This window comes from Mastacembelus armatus, chromosome 3 (genome assembly GCF_900324485.2).
Source record: "Mastacembelus armatus chromosome 3, fMasArm1.2, whole genome shotgun sequence".
Taxonomy (NCBI): Eukaryota; Metazoa; Chordata; class Actinopteri; order Synbranchiformes; family Mastacembelidae; genus Mastacembelus; species Mastacembelus armatus.
In genome coordinates, this window is record NC_046635.1 from 3,672,444 (window position 1) to 3,692,538 (window position 20,095).

Below are 20,095 nucleotides of genomic sequence, written 5' to 3' on the forward strand. Positions count from 1 at the left end.
TGTTTTAGGTTCAGGAAAAAGTAAATCTGTTTCACCTGCTTTAGTGGAAATGAAAAGTAACAACAGGTGGATAGGCAAAAACAAGACATTCCCCAAAAAGAGAATGGTTTTGCATGTGGTTGTTGCAGACAAATGCTCTCTCCTTATTCTTCCTGACCTATTCTTCTCAACATTTGTGTTTTGCTAGTGTTCTGTCAATGCTGGTAGCATGAGGCAGAACCTGCAACCCAATCCGGTTGCACTCCAAGATGGCATATCCAAACCTTCAGTTGCAAGGTTTGCTGTCTCCTCCACACAGTCTCAAGAGCATGAAGGAGATACCAGGAGATGGTATCTATCTTCTATATGGCCATATAGAACAACCCAGCAGCAGGACTGGTTTCTGCACCTTTGCACAAGGAGGAGCAGGAGGAGCACTGCAACCGTACAACAAAATGACCTCCAGCAGGCTACTGGCATGCATGTTTCTGATCAAAGAAACACACTTGAGTTTGGTTATAGTGCCTGACATCCTCTAGTACATCCTCTGCTCAAAGTCCAGCACTGTGCAGTTCTGGCATTCACCAGAGAATTCAAGAATTGACAGATCCACTACTGGGGCCCCGTTGTCTTTAAACCCTACCCTGGTTCATACTGACCACATGTGATGGGTGTGAGATGAGCCAAGGGCCTGGAGATGCTGTGGTGAACGTTATGCTGCCTGTAACATCTTCGACCATAGCTGGTTTGGTGGTGGGTCAGTGACGGTCTCGAGGGTCATGCCCCTGGAGGGCTGCAGAAACCTTCACGTCATAGCCACCAATAACCTGATTTCTGTGAGGTACCGGGATGAAATCCTCAGAGTGACTGCCAGAGCTTATGCAGGTGCTGTGGTCCCTAGGTTCCTCTTGGTGCAGGACGATGCCTGGTCTCCTGTGCCCAGAGTATGTATGCAGTTTCTGGATGATAAAGGCATTGATGCCATTGACTGACCCTAATGTTCCCCTGACCTAAATCCAATCTTGGTGCATGCATACAGGCATGTGGGGGCCATCCACTCTTCTGAGTCACATTTTGAGTTGCCATGATGACACTGATGCAACTTGCATAATATTGCAGTTTAAACTTTGATTTTCAGTGCAATTTTACAGTACACCAAAGGCTGATGGTTTTGGTTTCCACTGATCGCTGGTATGCCATTTTGTTGTGAACAAATGATACAATAGACTTTCAACTTGACTGTACATTTAAATAAACAAGTGTGTTTGCTGCCTGTCATTTATCGAAACATTGGCACAGTGTGAATTGAAGACACTTTTTTAAATGTATAATTTTTTTATAATGAAGCACTAGAATCGTATAAACATTCCTCCTCATTCCAAGCTCAATAACATTCAATTTTATGCGTAGAAAGTATTTTAAAATGTATTTTATATCATTTTGTAATTTGATGCCTACGAAGCGCTACGCAGGGTTAACTGTGCCCCATCTCCTCTGCTGCAACGTGATTGGTTGATGTCTAATCCACCAATCAGATCCGTCTAAGACGGGCCGAAACAAGGCGGGAACAAGGAAGTGAACTTACAGCAAGATGTTTTGGTAACTGTCGGTACTTTAGTGACTCCGGTTACCGACCACTAATCTGAAGAACGGGACAGACACCGAGAAGAGTTAGGTAGTCCAACGAGAGGCGGAACGGAACAGAAAATGCAGTCTGTACGAAAACGTCGGGGCAACGCTTTACATAGGACAACACAAATTAGGTTTGTACACAACATTAGCGCTAGGCTCCTGTTGGAGAAAGGCTGAGTCGATTGAAAAATATTAGGATATGAAATATTTAACGTCTTTGTAAACCTTTGTCCTCAATTACAGCTCATCGTCCGTTCTGAAACAAGTGCTGGAGTTGGTGGGACTTCATAAAGTCTCTGGGCGGATGAGCAATTGAAAGCGAAAATGCGCAAATTAAGTAAATGTCTCAGTTTCTGAGCCAGTGTCAACATCAACATATTTGTTGTCAAGTGTCGTTGTTCCTCAATAAACAAACCAAGACGGCAAAAATACTACAGTGACATGTAGTATCTACATGTGACAGATATAAATAAATAGTGCTACCAAGGTGGTTGTGGTTACCTCTCTCTTGTCTGCAGGCTTCCGTACTGTCAGAGAGTTTACTGTCGGTGCTCCTGTCACGTGACTGCATCTTTGATTAATTTGTCATTTTGTTTATAAAATACAAGACAACTGTGAAAATGCACATTAGGTTTTTTCACGTCTTCTGTAAATGAAATTATTAATAGATTAATACAATTTTTGGTGAGCAAAAAAGCTGTCTGCAACTTATTGGATAATTGATTGTTTCAAGAATTTTTCAAACAACACTAAAGCAAAATGAGAAGATTGACAGCTATATTTGTCATATATTACAGTGAACTGGATATGTTCTGGGTCTGAACAGATGGAAAAGTGGCCTGCTGTTAGCAGTGGAACAAAATTAACAATTAAAAATTTCAGTAGTATCCCAGATGTACAGGAAGTAGAAACCTAAAGTGGTTGTCAACATACAAAAAGAAAATTTCAGATGTGCAGTAACAAAAAAGGCTAGTTTTTCAATCCATTGTAGAGTTTGTTAAAAAAAATATAGTGTACACATTCACACACTGTGAATTCAGACACTATACTCAAATAATAAATTATAATATGTGGTGGACTACATCTCAGATTAACTGTTGGTCTTGTATTGAAGGATTTTTTTCAAAGGCTTCACTAAGGTTTACAATTTCATGACCCATATTTCTGCCATCAAATGAAATGCTGCCTGGACATATGAATGATGACAGATCTGTCAGTAGTTAATAAATATTTTTCTGGGGTTAAAAAGCAGCTTGTGTTCCTTTTGCCTGATTTGACAGGCAGGGTTGAAGGACCTAGATTAGTCTATATATAACAACGCTCATCTTTTTATTGCCATACTACATATTCTCCACTACACAGTGTATAATAAGTTTAATAGGTCACTAAATCCACTGCTGCTGGTGCATATACCATCTGACTGCCTTTGTCGAGTGCGGTGAATTGTCATAATGATAAACATGCAGTAATTTAACCATTAACAAAAAACGTATGATGGATTATGCACAATATTATATGGTTTTCCCATTTACCATAACCTGCCAGGCACAAAGGCTTACAGAAAGTTGTTCTTTTCAGTAGCTCTGCCATCTGAATGCCCTTTAGGCTTTGTTACCTTAATGTGAAGGAAGTGGGCTAGCACTTTCAGTAGTGATAAATTAGACAAGTGAGACAGCAAAGTAAAACACACTTTAACCTGAATTTATTACAGTAGTAAACAATAGTAAACCTTATTTTGCTACATTATTCAGTATGTCTGTTAAGTGCTCAAACTGTGTGCTGCCCTTTGCAGTGTTGCATTATTACAATGACTTAGAGTTGTAAATGTGTGTTGACAGCACTGCTGGCTTGAAGGAAAGTGTGCCACAGAAGAAAAAAAAAGAAAAGCACTTCCACTTTGACCTGTGGTTCTGTCTGACTCTGCAGAACTGGATACTGGACTTTGGAAGGCCTATTGTCATGGTAGGGAGACTGGATTTACATTTCACATTCAATTCCATTCATTTTCAAAAATGAAATGGATGGTTATAGTCCATGGAGCACTGAACACCAATAGTTTCTTGATATTATATGTATTAGATCATCCTTCCTCTGGAGTGGTTTCCCCTGAACAAGCCCAGTGCTGGAGACTATTTCCACATGGTCTACAATGTCATAACACCATTTCTTATGCTCAAGGTAAGTAGTAACACAACAACAAGCTTTAGTGACTGTTTAAAGAACTAAGGATTTTTAGTATTAGACAATAAAGCTACTGTACTTTGGCACTGACTATAGTACTTACTACTGCTATATTTAATTCTGCCAAAATTGTACTGAAAAGGTATGTATTTATTTTGCTGAATATTACTTCGTGATTTTACAGTTAACTAATTAATGTTTGAGTATCAACACTTCTCTCTTGTTTTATCACTGTTGAAAGTGATTGACTGTACAAACATGTCTCCTTAACGTGACTATGATTATAATGAGCCTGAATGCAGAAACCCATGTCTAACTCAGCATGTTGTCCATCATGCTCACATTTGGCTTAATGAAGCAAAATTGGCACATTTAAAAATTTGTGTATTCTTTTCCTATTACTGATTTTTTTTAAAGCTACATTGACTATTGACACAAAATAGTCTAAAATGAGGTTTGATCCCTGAAAGCATGAGGGGCAAAGAGCAGTGAGACAGGAACAAAGACGAAAAAGGCTTTAAGTTTGGGGCAGTTTATACAAATTCCTGAAGATGTAACTAAAATAGTTTAAAAGTAGTACAGTTGCTATCATACAAATAGATAAATAGATTATGTGTTCTGCTGCTCCATTCAGCTGATTGAGCGCAGTCCCAGGGCACTGCCCCGCTCAGCGGTCTACCTCTCTGTCATCACTTTTGTCATGGGAGCCAGCATCCACCTTGTAGGAGACTCCATCAATCATCGCCTCATCCTGAGTGGCTACCAGCTCCATCTGTCCGTCAGAGACAACCCTATCATCAAAGACCTAAAACCTGCTTCACTGGTAAGACTGTGTTTGGATGAGTAGGGCAGAGTACATTATTACACGGGGAAGACTGTCAAAAATTGCATGTTAGGTTTCCATCGTGGTGTTTTATCTGCTGGCTATTTCAGGTTTTGTTAGGATAAGATTCGCTTTGGTTAAGGTTTCAAGCAAAAACAACTGATGGGGGAACCGAATATGACACAAAACTTGCAGCTATACAACTAAAGACTATCATTATACTTTATCATCTGTCAAAATGTAATGCAAATATTTTTGTGTTGCTTGTTGTGACTTAAAAAAGAGCTTTTCTTGTTCACCTAAAACTGACAGCACAGCACCCAAACCATATCTGTATTTTCCCACATGTTTGATCTAATGGAAGTTATTTAAGATTTCAGGATCTCGTTTCTTAGGTGAAACCTTGTCACTGTCATACCTTTGACAGTGACAAGGTTTTAACCAAGATGTTTATGTATCAGTATGAGGATAGAGGAGACAGACTTATTACAGTATATAGATTAACATTTATGTGCAGAAAAGTAAAGTATTGTAAATAGAAAAGATTAATAAAATAGTTTAAAATGGATGTTACATAAGAAACCTATTTACAGACATGTTAAAGTAGGAATGGATTTTTTTTTTTTTTTTCTTTTTTATTGTTTTGTTTTTTCAGAGCAGCTCAGCGAGAGTGCAGGTGCAGTTTTTTTCCTACTGTGCATCTTTTTCTGAAAAACTGAATTATTTAAACCTATTTTTTCAGGTCAGTTTCAGACTTTGTATTTCATTATTTTTTATACAATGATGCACAGCTAGCATAAATAATGTTTTCATTCCATTTCTGCAACTATAAAAGCCCCATTTGGAATTGAGGTATGACTGTATTGTACCAGACAAAGGGTTTCTCAGTTTTCTCTAGTAGATATCATGCTTCATATTGTCTGGGTTTATCTTGGCTCCTAAAGAGAATTTCTGATTTCCATGATATTTCACAAATCAAGATACTGCAGAAAGCTGATAATAATGAGGTGACTAAAGTGCATGTAAGCCCACAGACACCTTCACACTAGATATAAAGGGTCTATTAATGCCTTTATATTAACACTTCACTATCATTGGCTGATAGGTATTATGTGTGTTAATTCAAGTTTGTCCGGTCAAGGAATAATACTGTTAGTGTAAATGTAATACATGCACTGTAGTGATGTATCACTTAGAGATGATCATCCTCCTGAGACCCAGTCTATTCATTATGTCCTCTGTAGTGGCCATTTGTTTTTGGTCTATATCTTTTGACTCACTTGAGCTACGTACTAAGTCCTGTTGTGCTCAATAGAGGATGCCCTGGCCTTTCCAATATTACATCATGTGTTTGGGTGGGACGAGGGGAACTTTGTTTTGATGCTCAGACAAAATGGAGACTGCAGAGGACATAAATGAATAGTCTGGGTCTCAGGAGGAATATATGTTAATGTAAACATACTATAAATGATTACTGTCAGAAATCAGAGCTGTCATCTAAGAAAACTTTGAGATCAATCTGAGAAATGATAATGTAACACATGGTGTGGATGAGTCTGTTTGATGCTGTTTAATTTATTTGTAGAAATTCAAATCTGGTGTTCAATTGTTTAAGTATTTACTGCCCCACATCTGTTGATGAAGTTTTACGAGTAGAACTCATGTAGAAGTCTACATGTCTCCTGTGTGTGCACTCATAATATTTTAAGAACGGTCTTAACTTTAAATGAGGATTTACTTCAGCAATACAGGTGCAAATTATATGACACACACAATTTTTATATAATCAAACCATTTACTAACCCCTCATGCCCTGCATAATGACATTTATACTTTTGTTTCTGCACTTATTTATTAGCTGTATGTTTAATTTTTCTTCCTGTGTAGATGCCATTTCTACCTAACTGGCATCATGCAGGGTAAACGGTATTTGAACAGTTGGTGGCACTGTTGCATAAAGCAGAGCAAACAGGATCTATGCAGAATATAACAGAGCGATTGAAACATACAGTAGTTGTTAATGTTGTAATCTGTTTCTAGTAATTACTGAGCCTATTATACTTTTTTTACAGATTGATTCATTTGAGCTGCTGTATTATTATGATGAGCACCTGGGACACTTAATGTGGTATGTATTTCTAAAAATTATTTAGGTCATGCATATGAAATGCTTGGAAATGAATGGGTTGCAGCAGAATCCAGGATGGAATGGTTTGCTATGAACCAGGGTTTGTTTAGTCTCTCTGTTTAAGTTTGAATGCAAATATGTTTGTAATTAATGTTATTGGAAAGCACATGAAGGCCAGAAACCAATTAAAGAGAAAACATGTAGAGAAGAACTGCAGCCAGTTTTACATTTTCTGGAATCTGTGGTTCTTTTCATTTTAAATACAAAACAGATTTTAGGATGAGCACCCTGAGCTTATTCAAAACACTGTGGTGACAGTTCACTCTGACTTGGTGAAGCTTAGAGTGCTGATTTGAAAGTGTAGATGCATATAGAGTGGCTGGATTGACATTTCTGTACTGCAGCTTGTTCTTGTAAGGGCAATTTATTGATCTTGGCATGGTAAAAAGGACACTGGCACAAAGGCAGCAATATGCTACAACCACGGTCCAGCAGGGATTTTGAGTGTCTTTTATTCACAGAGTAAACTGATTTACAGGCAGAATTAGTTTGACAGATTTGTTGCGAGAAAATAAACTCACCTCTCACACTGCAGTGATTTCTGTTTTGTTTGTTGTACAATAAAACTGTTAATGAAGAATTTGTTACTGTCATCTGCCGTTTAACATACTACTTCAAAATGATGGTTTTACTAAGGGTCCTGATTCATTATGAAAATCAGATATCAGTTCATTAATTGATGTTAAAATCTTTTTCTGGCCCAAACTGTTCACGATACTGAATCAAATCATGTTTTTGACTAAGCTGTTCTCTGTGTTTTGTTGGAGCTCACCTTCAGCAGAAAGAAGTTTTGGTTTTTGGGTTTTTTTTTTTTTTTAAATATTTGATTGAGAAGTTCAACTAAACGTATGTGGACATATAGAAATAAAGCACATGTTGTATTTCTTAAATTAAATTTTACACCAGCCCTTTGCAAATAAGTACGTACATCTCAGTATAATTTAAAAGCACTTGCCTCTTGTTTGATTTTAGGTACATTCCTTTCTTCATCATCCTGTTCATGTACTTCACCGGCTGCTTCGCTGAGGCTGAAGAACAGAAGAAGATTCCTGTGTCTGGTTGGCTGTTACTGGGACCCAGTGCACTCTACTATTGGTCCGTTGCCTTCTTACATATTTGAAAACCTTTATAAATATATGACACAAATGTTTTATCAAAGAAAAACATATTTATAGTCAATGTCTGAATAATATGACACTAGAGAAATAGTTGGTCATTTCTTTAGAAACAGCAGGGATTATTTCAGTTTAGTTTTGTAATCCAAAGATTGCACATGGACATTGATATACACAGCAACAATAGCAAAATTTAAGGTAAAGGGGAAAGAGCGATTGATTTGGTATGAAAAAATTAAAAAATATATATTACTTACGTATATTACTTACCTGTAAGCAGATATCAGTGAAAAGGACACAGTGATAAAAATCATGTACATTTAAAACAAAACACAATTCCCTGTTTAGAGTCAGGGTTTGGTTTGTCCAGTCCAGGGCTATCATAGAAACATGGCAGCACAACACAGCTGCCTCCGAGAAAGGAGACCTGCTCCCTATGTAGATTTAAAAGGCTAATTTATAATAAAGAAAATGCAACAGTGGGTATTTTCTAGTGATTACACACATATTTATGAACACTATATTCCATTTCTGCTAATAGATCACACTAAATATTACACATTGAACCTTTAAAAGTTAGTTTCTCTATGAGTTTCTGACTCCTGCTATTTCTTTCAAGGTACTTGGTCACTGAAGGTCAGATCACTGAACTTTTCCTCCTCACCTTCCTTGCGATGGTTGCCGTGGTGATACATCAACAGCGTAAAGGCCTCTGCCCAGACAGCAATGGTCTTTTTCTACTCTGTAGTTTCATTGTCACTGTGGTTCTGGTGGTTGTGTGGGTTGTCTTTCTGTGGAACGACCCTGTGCTACGTAAAAAGTACCCTGGACTCATTTATGTACCAGAACCCTGGTCCTACTACACTTTGTATATCAAGAACCACTGATTTATACCTGCCTAGGTCAGTGTCCCTTTGTGTCTCAAGAAAAAAGTTTTTCTGAATATCCTGAAATCAAAAGACACTTACGTACATTTGTCTGGACTGAATGAAGCATCTCTTTTCTTTTCTATCTGTAGCTACTGGCTACACTCGCACAATGACAATCGATGAAGATGCTGACGTGCACCAACCTCATTGTTAAACACGAGGTTCTACTGTGTTCAGAACAGCATTTGTCTCCTCTGTTCCTGTGTTGATACAAATAGACTTTAACAGGTCGAGATGCTTTGCAAAATATTTGCATCAGATCGGTAAAAACTGCTTGAGTCAGGTCACATGAATCCATCACATTAACGACAGGTTAGCAGAAATAACTGAGCCTCTTCACTTCTCATACAAAAATATTTTAAGTTTAATTTTTAGGATTTTTTTTTTTACAGTCCCTTGTGTTACCTATGTGAGACAGAGCCTGCGAGCATGTTGCCTACTTGTTTTACCTGTGTTTTTAATCAGCCATAGTGGAAATCTGTCCATCTTTACAGTGCTGAAGGTGGAAAACCAGGGGAAGTATTAACACACTAGCCAGCTTAGTGCCCTTATCATTTCAATGTTTAATTCTTTTTTGTCAAACAATTCTGTAATTTATCAAATTATCTGAAACTAATCACCTTTGAAGCCCCTGAGGGTTTGGGACACTGGGGTAACACCCTGCTTTGCAAATGCCTCTTAACCAGAAAGGTACATGAAACAGTTGACATTTTATGATCAACCTTAACGTGAATATAAAGGTTCAGTATATAATAGAAAAAAAACTGTAAGAATCTAATCGTTTGATGACTGACCACAGTGATGCTGATCTTTAAACATGTTGATATGAAAAACTATATGGATTACTGGTTGAGTGATATAACCAAAGTCAAAAACAAAATACAGATACAGGGACCTATTAGAAGAAGAAAAGCTGAAAACCGTAAAAACAACTATTTAGACACAAAGATAAAACCAAGATACGATATTAATGAGAATTTTAAAGTAACATGACAGTATTATATAAACAACAGAGTGTTGGTTAGTCAGAGAGCAGGGTTTTGAAACAACACTAAATGGAGTGTTTCAGTGCTATAGTTAGAAAAGAAAAGAATAGATTGTCTCAGGTCTTTTAAGGCTTCACATTCTGACAGGTTTTGCTGAAATTTGCCATGATGTTCTCATCTTGTGAACTGGTTTATCCATAAGTGCTTATGGTGCAGTACTACTAACTGTTGAGGTGACATTTTATAACTCAGCCCTATTGACAACATACAGTATTACAGTGTTAAAGACGAAGTCTATTGTACAGATGTATTAATGTTATTCAAAAGGTTAGAGCAAAGAGTGGATGACTATTAAAATGCAAATGTTTTTAAAAATTTACTGCTAAATTGTTTTTTATGCTTGGACATATTTGTTTCACAAATTATTGTTCTTATTGTAAAATTGCGATTCTGTATGTTTTGTGAAGTACTGTTCCATTGTTTGAAATGATATATGTGATTTGAAAAACACCGTGTAGTTACAGTTTAGTTATCAATTCCTCATTGGTTTGATTTTTCTCAGTTTCTTAGTTAAAATGTTGAAATCGACTGTGTGCTTTAAATCAACTATCTTTACACCTACAGTATTGCCCTATTTTGTTATGACACTGTAAGGCCATATGGTGAATAAGTAATAATTTATTGAAGGGGTGGAAAGGGAAAGCACAATGCAGCACTGTGGATCTGGTATCTGTGTTTCCACAGCAACACATATTAAATTACGTGGCTGGAGGTGGACTTTAAACGGGTGGAGGGACAGTTGACGCAGGCTACAGAAAAACTCCTTCCTGGAATGACGCAGAGAAATTGCACGAATGGTAAGAGCTAGAAATGTGTTGCATTTAAACGTTTTTTGTATATTTCATTCTTTTGCACTTATCTGCCAAGTGAATCCATACTATTGTCACCTTGCAGGCTAAATTCTTCACCCCAGTTCAAATCAATGGTAAGAGCATTTCAAAGCACCACATGTGGTTTTATATCTATCGCTATCACTTGCTAATGGTTGAAATGTATGTAAAAGAAAGTTTTGGAAGCACAAAAGTAATGCAATGAAATAAATTACCCATGTAATTCAATATTTTTTGTTTCCTTTGCAGAGATTAAGGAGTGTTTCTCCTTGTATGACAAAAAACAAAAGGGCAAGATTGATGCCAAAGACCTGATCACAGTTATGCGTTGTCTGGGTACAAGTCCTACGTTTGGTGAAATTGAAAGACATCTACAAGTTCACAAAATCGGTAAAGTACAACATTGAGTAAATCAAATTAGTTTGTGGACCAGTCAAGGTTTTAAACCCCTGTTAAGTGTGACCATAGTTAAACACACCGAAACAAGTCTGTGCTAAAACTTTGACGTCTTTGGGTAAAATCACAATGGTTTCATGCACATCACTGTACAATGCAGGCAACGAGGTACAAACGTGTTTAACTGATTTACTGTCTAGAATGAAAATCTTGAAGTCAAAGCCATCTGTTGTTAACCCCCCCCCCCCAGAAAAGACAGGTGAGTTGGACTTTTCGACATTCCTGACAATGATGCACAGACAGATGCAACAGGAAGACCCCAAGACAGAGATCCTGGAGGCCCTGAGGATGACAGACAAGCAGAAGAAAGGATACATCCAGGCCTCTGAGCTGCGGGCCAAGCTCACCATGTTAGGAGAGAAACTCACAGACAAAGAAGGTACCACAAAATGATGAATTGACTTGTGACACACATCGAGCAGCAGTAGGACAGACCCCTAACCCCATTATCCCCTTTCCTGTCAGGAAATAAATGTTTCGTCTCCGTCACTGCTGCATTATATTAACTTCATGTGTATTTACCTGCAGAGATAGTAAATTGTTCCTTAAAACACTGCCAGGCCAGTGTGGTGGTAAGATGTACAGATCTGAATATTTAGAAGAACTGCTTTATATTTGTAGTACTACAAATTAAACTAAAAAAATGCAAGAAAATAAAGTGTTATGACAGTACTTATAACACTATTGGATGCTATTTATGTTAATATGAAATATAATATATATTAAATAATATACTGTATATATATTACCAGTGAATGTATTCAAAGAAATGTGTGATGTGCTTGCTCTGTTGTTAGTAGTTAGCTGAGGAGATTGATACCACTCTCCTCCGTACGTTAAGTATTAATATACAGTCGGCTGATTTATTTTAGTATAACAACTGGAAATAGGGAAAGAGCTCATCTTTGTATTTGATTATTTTTGGACAGGACCAGGTAAACTGTTTTCAATGCTATGCTAATATAGTTAGCTGCTGACTGAAGCTTCATACTTAGCATAAAGATATGGAAGCAGTATAGATCTTCTCATCTAACCTTTGGCAAAAAACAGATACAGTAACTGTATTTCCTAAAATGACTGATGCTTATATTTACTGAAATGTAAAGACACAGAGGATGAATTTTTTTATCTACTTATTTATTTTTTGGGGGCATGTCGAGGAAATTGATGAGACAGCACTAGCGAGCCAAAGCATCAAAAATTAGCTATCCAAAAGTTTTGAAGCAGAGGGTTTGATGGACTTGGCATCAGAATTAGTTTTTAAACCCTGAGCTCAGTCATTTATACAGTTACGGGCCTCAGAGGAATATAAAGATTTACTTCAAATTACTGTCACTTTACTGCGTCTGGGTGGGTGCTGTGCACATAAAGCAGTTTTATTTAAATGACGCTGGTGGGAGATGTCCATCAGATAGATGGATTCTCAAACTCTTGAACCAGACAGTGGTGCCACTATACTAGAAGGGCAGACAATGGCACTTTGGCTCAGCTCAGCTCCTGACAGTAGAAAGCAACTGTGGTGAAGATGATTTCACCAATCTGATTATCCATAGCTAGTTTATCTCAGTAGAAATATAAGTAATTAAAACTAGAAATAGCATAGGTCTGTATAATATGTGTTTTATTGTTAAGTTAGGATTTCTGATGCATAATCCATACAATCCTTCATACGGTGATAATATAATTTTATGTAAAATCCTGAGCATGTAAATTAAGTCGAAATCCCCAGTTACTGGATGAAGAATTTCAGTTTTGCTGTGGACAGAGCACATTTGATTAATGACAACTCCAGGATTATCAGCCACACTCACAATCTGGTTTAAAACAGAATTTATGGTTATTGCAGCTCTACACTTTGAAGTACTGAATTATCATGGGAGACAAATGAGTTTCAGGCAGCACTCTGTCCTGCCAAGTTCACTTACAAATCAATTTTCTCTCTTCTTTGTCTAGTGGATGAGCTCTTCAAAGAGGCAAACGTCAAATCAAACGGGATTGTCAACTATGAAGAGTTCACTCAGATGGTGACGCTGCCACCTGTCGATTATTGATTCCTCAAGGAAAAAGAATACACTCCCTAAAGGTGGGAAACAGTTAGTTGGCAGTTTGGATATTTGTAACTTCATCCTCATGATTATTCCCAGATTATTTAAATGTAGAAACTCTGGTCAGACCCATAACCAACATTTTGTATGTATGGCTGAATACATTGAGAAGCCCTGCTGTTATACTGTTGGACATGTCTTTAATAGGATCAAATTTTAAAACCATTAAATTCTAATTTAATTGGCTAATTTTGAAACCAGATTGTCCACTTAAACAAATTAGTTTGAATTTTATGTCAGATTGAGATTTTATAAATGCACCTCTGCATGTCTGAGCGTTAAAGTTTCCTTTCATGATGTATCAACACACATCTGTATCAAATTGCATTCTCTGTAGAAGCTTATGTGACAAAAGTTTTAGAGTTTAACATTGTTTTTCAGTTGATTTCTGTTATTTTGCCAGTTTCAGCTGTTCTGTCACGTTGAGCTCTGCCTGTATTATTGTCAGGTATTTGGCGTCTGTATTTACACTATAGTATTTATAAAGACTACTGCCATAAAATAACTGTTTTCACAAGTTTTATTTGATAGTATAAAGCAAAGTATATAAATATTCATATGATTAATAAATGAATAACATTTTCTCTAAAACATGTAAATGCCTATTAACAGTTTATTTAAATGAGGTTTACAGTGGTATTTTAAGTAACTGTAGTTTGTGTGTAACTGTTTTTAACAGCTACTGTACTACATCTGTGACATATGTCATTTCTATCTAAGGAATATTGTACATACCAACTGCAAGTAGGCATCCACACGACTACAGTCTGGACTTTGTGCTTGGAAACCAACAAAAACCATTACATGTACACATATATATCATACACAGAAATCTGTTCAAACAGATTAAGAAAAAAAAAACTACAGAAACTGTTAAACAAACTGAGAAAAATAAAACTTTTCATCTTATTTGCGGTTTGACTCTAATTCATGCAGTCAAGCATCAACTGTAATTCAGTGTGAGAATGTGTTTGTAAATGAAATTTAGAAAATCAATTAACAATATGACTGTCCAGCCTTTCTAATGTTAGCTTGTTCTGTTAAAGAGTAAACATTGCCATGCTTAACTAACTCTCTTCACTGGATTTGAGGACGTTTGTTTTGTCTTTTCTTGAAAAAGTGAAACATACTTCTACACTGGGAGGATACAGACTTTGTTCCTGGCACCTTTAAGCTTTAGTATCACTAATGCATCATTATAGTGCAAAGATAGCATGGTGTCTGTATCTTAGCTCCACCTGTGAGCTAAGATACGCGACATAAACCATGATTCAGTCATATAAGGTTCCTTTCTCAAACCTTAAGAGATTAAGTCTTAGATGTTTTATCTTGTACACTTTATCCTGAAGCATACTATAAAAGCTATTTCAGTGGTCTTACTGATGTCTGCTCGTCTTTACCCAGAGTTAAATCAATGTTAAACTCAATCATTTCCATGAACTTCCCTCTGTTCTTCACTTAACGCCTGTTATGCTGCTGTGCCTAAAATACTGGATTTAAATGTTGGTTTTGCTTTGGACTGTTTATCTTTCAGAACTGGCAGAAAATATCAAGTGGCACCACAACAGAAAAACCCAATTCTGGGTAACAGATAAAAAGAATATGCACCGAGCTTGTGCTGGATTTATCAAAAATTCATACCATTGGCAAGGTCAGCTGCAAATGGGTGTAATTTAAAAACATCAAACTGAAAAGGGCATATGATATGATATGAAGGACATATGAACATTACTTAAGTTGCTTATTAGCAACAATGTGTAAACTTTAATGTAGAATTCAACCTTAAAACACATCAGTGTCCAAAACAAACACTATTGTCAAAAATATATCCTTAAATTGTATATCAAATATATGTAGAAAAGGCATTTACTGTATAACTTAATCATTAAGAGTATTAAAATACATATACAAGTCATTTACAACTCTGCATTATCAATAATCATAATTTATTGTTTTTAACTGTGAGATGTAGCTGCAAAAAAACTGTAACTCGGTTGAGTTACAGTTGCCTGAGGATGTTAGTTAAAAAAACAAACAGATTACCTACAACAAATGTCTTACATCTAAAAGTATAGAGGCAGGTTAAAAAGCAAACAAGCTGCTTTTAAAGCTGCAGCACTGCATCAACATCTATACTGTGTATATATATATATATATATATATATATATATATATATATATATATATATATATATATATATATATATATATATATGGGATGATCTATAATCCATTGGCACCTTTTGAAATATGCAGTATTTCATGAAAGTATAGTAGTGAATGTTTTTCTCTTTTTCCTCCTTAAAGAATTTATTTTTTTCAATATAGCAAATGCTTTTCTACAGATATTCCTTTTTAACATTAGTGATTAGACGGCATAAGGAAATGAAGCTCATGACGGCACTAAGGTGGCTGGACTGCATCAATAAGTTTCAGCTGCTTTTCATTTCCTGCTGAAAATAATGAATTGCAGCCTGGATACATGTGTCAGTGCGAACATCGATTCTGAACGCAGAAATGAGCAGACGAGATGAAATAACGTTTCAGCAAAAGTTTGGTTCCTCCCAAGCAGGAAGAAAACAGCAACTAAAACCCACAGTTTCAAAATGATACAATACTGTGTATCCCTAATTAATACACCTTACTAAACCTCATGTTATCTGACACTGATGCTATTTCAATAATTCCCTGCATTTTGAGCAATTTCACAATCAGTTCAGAAACATTTTTTCTGAAATGCTTAATCAGATTCATATTTTAATCAAGTAATTGAAGAGATGACATCAAATTTTCCAATATTCAAGTAGATAAGGTACTGGGCCCGCCAATACCTGGCCAAAAATATCTGGAGCCTTATCGGCCTCTAGCACCAAGTATTTCCTACAGTTCCACTATCACATTTACATTGTAATTTGTGACTGTTGTAAAGCCAAAGTGTGACAATGCACAAGTGTTACTGATACAACTGTTCAAAACTGGTTTTTCAAGCTGCTGTGGACATTTAACTTTTCAAACTGAACATTTGCTAAAACCCTCCCTTCAACATCTCTGCTTTACTGTCCAATCGAAGCTTAGCTGGTGCTGCAGACCGTTCAAGCTTTGGATCTCTGCACATTGTGATAAGAGTGACACTGAGCATGTAAGAAGTTTGGAGTATGGGTGTCTTTATGCCCTCTCCAAACACAAGAATAAAAGTATAAGGAATTGCTAAGCTAATTAGTTAACTGCATTACTGTGTGACGTTACATGTTATATATACAAAAAAAAAAAAATCCACTGTGTGGGAGCTGGGCCTGGATGCATTACATCAGAGGTATGTTAATGTTACACTCCAGCAAATCCATCTTAAATTCATTAGCAGAGATTTTATCCTGCTTTATGTTTCCCACACACTGTTAGTCAGAATCCCCTTGTCCGGACCTGCTGTAATGTTAAAAGTCAAAATATAAATATGAACATTGGATTGAACAATATGAAGGAGGACCCTTACCAGCCTCTATGGAAGCTAAGCATCCCAACTATGTTGAAGTAATTAAAAAACTAAAACTGCATTGAGCGTATTTACACATTTGTGGAGCAACAGCTGTGGTAAAATTTGCCAGTGACCGTTGTCATTGACAACTGTGTCACAGACTAGCAATGAGAAGCTGTTTGTACATTTCTGCTTTAAACCAGGAACCTGCTGCATCAAAAATTCCTAAGAAAGGTAAATCTGCCACTGTTTGAAAACTTGACAGGCAAAGGAACAGCAACTAAGGGAGGCAGGTTTTAGTAAATGGTCAATCAGGCCTACATTATTTAGAAATGTCACATGAAGCATTAATGCGTCAATATTTTACACTAATTTTACACTCATCTGCTTTAATCTGTACACTTTCTGCTGCTGTCAATAAAATGAAAGCATTGTGCCAACCATGAAGGTCTACATGTCTAATGATGCATTTAGCAAACTGGCTACATTTATTTTAGACCCTTCAGTTTTATGTAGCACCGTATCTGTCACATACAAAGAAGTCTTGATTTATAAAATGTCGTTCTGGTCAAACATTAGAAGTAAAAACAAATATTTACATTCTCATTATTTTGCTAAGACAGAGGCTGTGGTTTGTTTCCAATTCATTTTAGTCACGTACAATAATTTCCCCTGCAACATGCAGCGTTTTGGGTGGAGTTCGCCATTAGTCTGTGAGTGGTGTGTGTGCACTGTAGTAGTGAAAAGGCTCAGGTTTTTTTTTAAATGATGATGATTATGTCCCATCACTCAGCGGTGTAATCAGTGCTGGTGTGATTGGTTACTTAGCGGCTAGATACGCTGCTGAGGCGGGAACGCTGGCTGCAGGTTTTGCAGCACTGTGCTCGTACGTTGGGCAAATGGCAACGACCAAGCCAGCGGAGGGTCTGACACATGTGAGACGCTCGTCGATCGTGGAGACAAACTGTTCCTGTGTAGGTGACAGATAAAGAGAGAGGGAGAACGAGAGACAGCAGTTACATACAGACATTAGACAAACTGCTGGTCATTACAGGATGAGCCATAGGCACGATGTGAAGGCTGTGACCAATGTAAGACATGCCCTTTGGGTTAAACAGTGACAGAACATCATCTTATCTAACAGCAGCTTGGTGAGCAGGACTCAAAGGTCCTTTAGGAATTTAGTCAGTTTTTCCATCTGTCCTTTAATTTTCCATAAGCTCCAGTAGAAAATAAAAACCCACTTCTTCCTGCTAGGTGAATGATGTTAACAGACATAGGCAACAGCTGGTGGCTTTAACAGATAATTATATTACAGGTCAGCTCATAAACCTCCTAAAAAATGTTGATGAAAAACTGTTATGCACTTTTCAATGCCAGGGACAGCTACTCATTTTAAGAATGAGACATTTTAGTTTTCTCTGTTCTCTGAGGCCTCAAAGTCAAGTTGAATCTTTACTTATCAGGGTCTTAACAGCCTCCATGTGACATGTGACATTATAATTATCAGATCTGATTATTGAAATGAATTGCACATGGAGATCAGGAGTGTGGAGGCTGTGGGTGACTGCAGAGAGCAGATGGCTGATGCTAAATGCAGACTGTCAAAAATAAAATTGAACTTGCACAATTATATTAATGAAAAAATGATCATCTACAGTATCACTGTAAATATACTCTTCACAGTTTTAATGTTAACACCAATCTGGTTTACGTTATCTTATTGTCTTGATATGACATCTGACCATGTGCACAATACTGTGCTGTGTTGAGCTATCTAGGCCTTATGTACAAACTGACAAAGTGACCTGATGCTGGTCAAGAACCAACATTATTCAGAGCACATTTCATGAAAATCTAAGAATTACTTTGAACAACGTTTTTCCAAGAAGCAAAGTATTGGACAATTGGAAAAGTCTGGTCTCAGCGGTGCTAGAAGCAAACCATACTCTGGGTATAGCAACTTTAATTATGATGCACCAGTAATTTCAATCCAATGATATTTCCTCCTCTGCACCGAGGTACTGGACTCAGGGACTGAGTTCAACAGAAAAAGTTCTATGTGGTTGAACATTAAGATTTTTGGTACTGTAAGGCAGCACTTTAAACTGTGATGCTCACCAGCCCACTTGTGTCAGTCTCTCCTTCAGCTATGGCTGCATCATTCATCTTGGCCCATACTATACTACTGAACCCACTGTTCTTGCATAAAGCAGAATTTCCAATGTAACCCAGATCAGAAAAAGTCCATGACATCAGTGTACAAAAGGTCACAGCTGCAGCTCAACACACAGCATGTCCTGTTGCTACTTGTCTTCCCTATATCCCCATTTGCAATCTTCTAACTTACTCAACAACATGGTATGGTACATATTCTGTGGAAAAGCAAGAAGGGAAAATGGAACAGGGGACTTCCACAGTAATACGCTTTTCTTTATGCTTCATTTCAGAATAAAGAACCTTTGGTCGGGGGAAACGCACTCTCAGGACTCTTCAGCCTCTATTCACCCTGTGACTTCGGCAGATGTGACATTTGTTTCCTAGAAAAGAAAAACATCTCATGGTCCCAGGATCACAGAAAGTCATTAACTGCGTCACAAATGAACAAACCAGGGAAGGAATGAGAAGAATAAAAAGCCAAAAACAGTGACTCTAAAAGAAAGTTGCTCACCTACTTAAATTCAGTAGGTGAACAGAGACAAGACTCCAAATGAATAACTCATGACATGAATGTCGTGAAGGACATTCACTGTCCTTTAGCTCACTGGTTTCTACCAACTACTGAGGTAAATATTTGTTTCTTTAACTGCTAAATGCTGCACTGTTCACTTCTCTCTAACTGTCTGCTGTTTGGTGCTGAGCAGGCAGTGTAAAGTGGGTTTTTAAAGCTATTTGGTTAAACCTGGCCATGAAACAACAGTATGAAAGCTGGAAGTGTGAACCAAGTTGTTGCAGCCTGGAAAACTAAACAATGGCTAAGACTAGTTACAAAGCTCTGTAAAGGCAGCTGGAGCTACTGATTATGAGGCTTGGATCTCTCATGTCCAGTGATAGAGGTGAAAATGTTGCTGCTCTATTTCTGTCTGTGCAGATGGAAAATATTGTTTCAGGTCAGATTGCTGGACAAGAGCTAGTTTTTTTGAATGGTGTGTCATTACAGTAGAATATCTGGCCCATGAGAGGTGCATGTGGGCTTGTAATGTGCAGGTGAATTGTTAATCACATTTCTGCCATGTTACATTTATAATTTCTGAATTCTGATTCCAAATATTTTTGAATTAGCTGAATTGCTTCTTGTGTGAGCGCACATTAGATTATCATGCCTTTCAATCAATCAAT

At 37.1% G+C, this 20,095-nt stretch overlaps 3 protein-coding genes across 5 annotated transcripts in view; 2 read left to right on the forward strand and 1 right to left on the reverse strand.

Annotated features, from left to right (window-relative positions):
• The first annotated feature begins 1,554 nt into the window (after nt 1–1,554).
• On the forward strand, nt 1,555–10,204 carry cln6a (CLN6 transmembrane ER protein a). Its single transcript, XM_026320311.1, has 7 exons — nt 1,555–1,742; nt 3,450–3,573; nt 3,691–3,789; nt 4,427–4,615; nt 6,688–6,743; nt 7,776–7,898; nt 8,538–10,204. Exons 1-7 carry the CDS (start codon nt 1,687–1,689, stop codon nt 8,803–8,805), a joined length of 915 nt encoding a protein of 304 aa, XP_026176096.1. The 5' UTR covers nt 1,555–1,686; the 3' UTR covers nt 8,806–10,204.
• Nucleotides 10,205–10,553: 349 nt separating this feature from the next.
• On the forward strand, nt 10,554–14,066 carry calml4a (calmodulin-like 4a). The gene is made up of 5 exons (XM_026320312.2): nt 10,554–10,690; nt 10,788–10,818; nt 10,973–11,113; nt 11,370–11,558; nt 13,133–14,066. Exons 1-5 carry the CDS (start codon nt 10,688–10,690, stop codon nt 13,228–13,230), a joined length of 462 nt encoding a protein of 153 aa, XP_026176097.1. The 5' UTR covers nt 10,554–10,687; the 3' UTR covers nt 13,231–14,066.
• A 1,444-nt stretch (nt 14,067–15,510) lies between these two features.
• adamts7 (a disintegrin-like and metallopeptidase (reprolysin type) with thrombospondin type 1 motif, 7) overlaps nt 15,511–20,095 on the reverse strand; it is a 47,870-nt gene continuing 43,285 nt past the window's right edge. For 2 of the 3 annotated variants that reach the window (XM_026320216.1, XM_026320215.1), the window contains exon 24: nt 15,511–17,726. In XM_026320216.1, coding sequence (XP_026176001.1) covers nt 17,581–17,726 — 146 coding nt within the window. In that variant the 3' untranslated portion in view covers nt 15,511–17,580. The remainder of the gene's footprint in view (nt 17,727–20,095) is intronic. The other variant, XR_003296425.1, reaches the window with a different exon arrangement.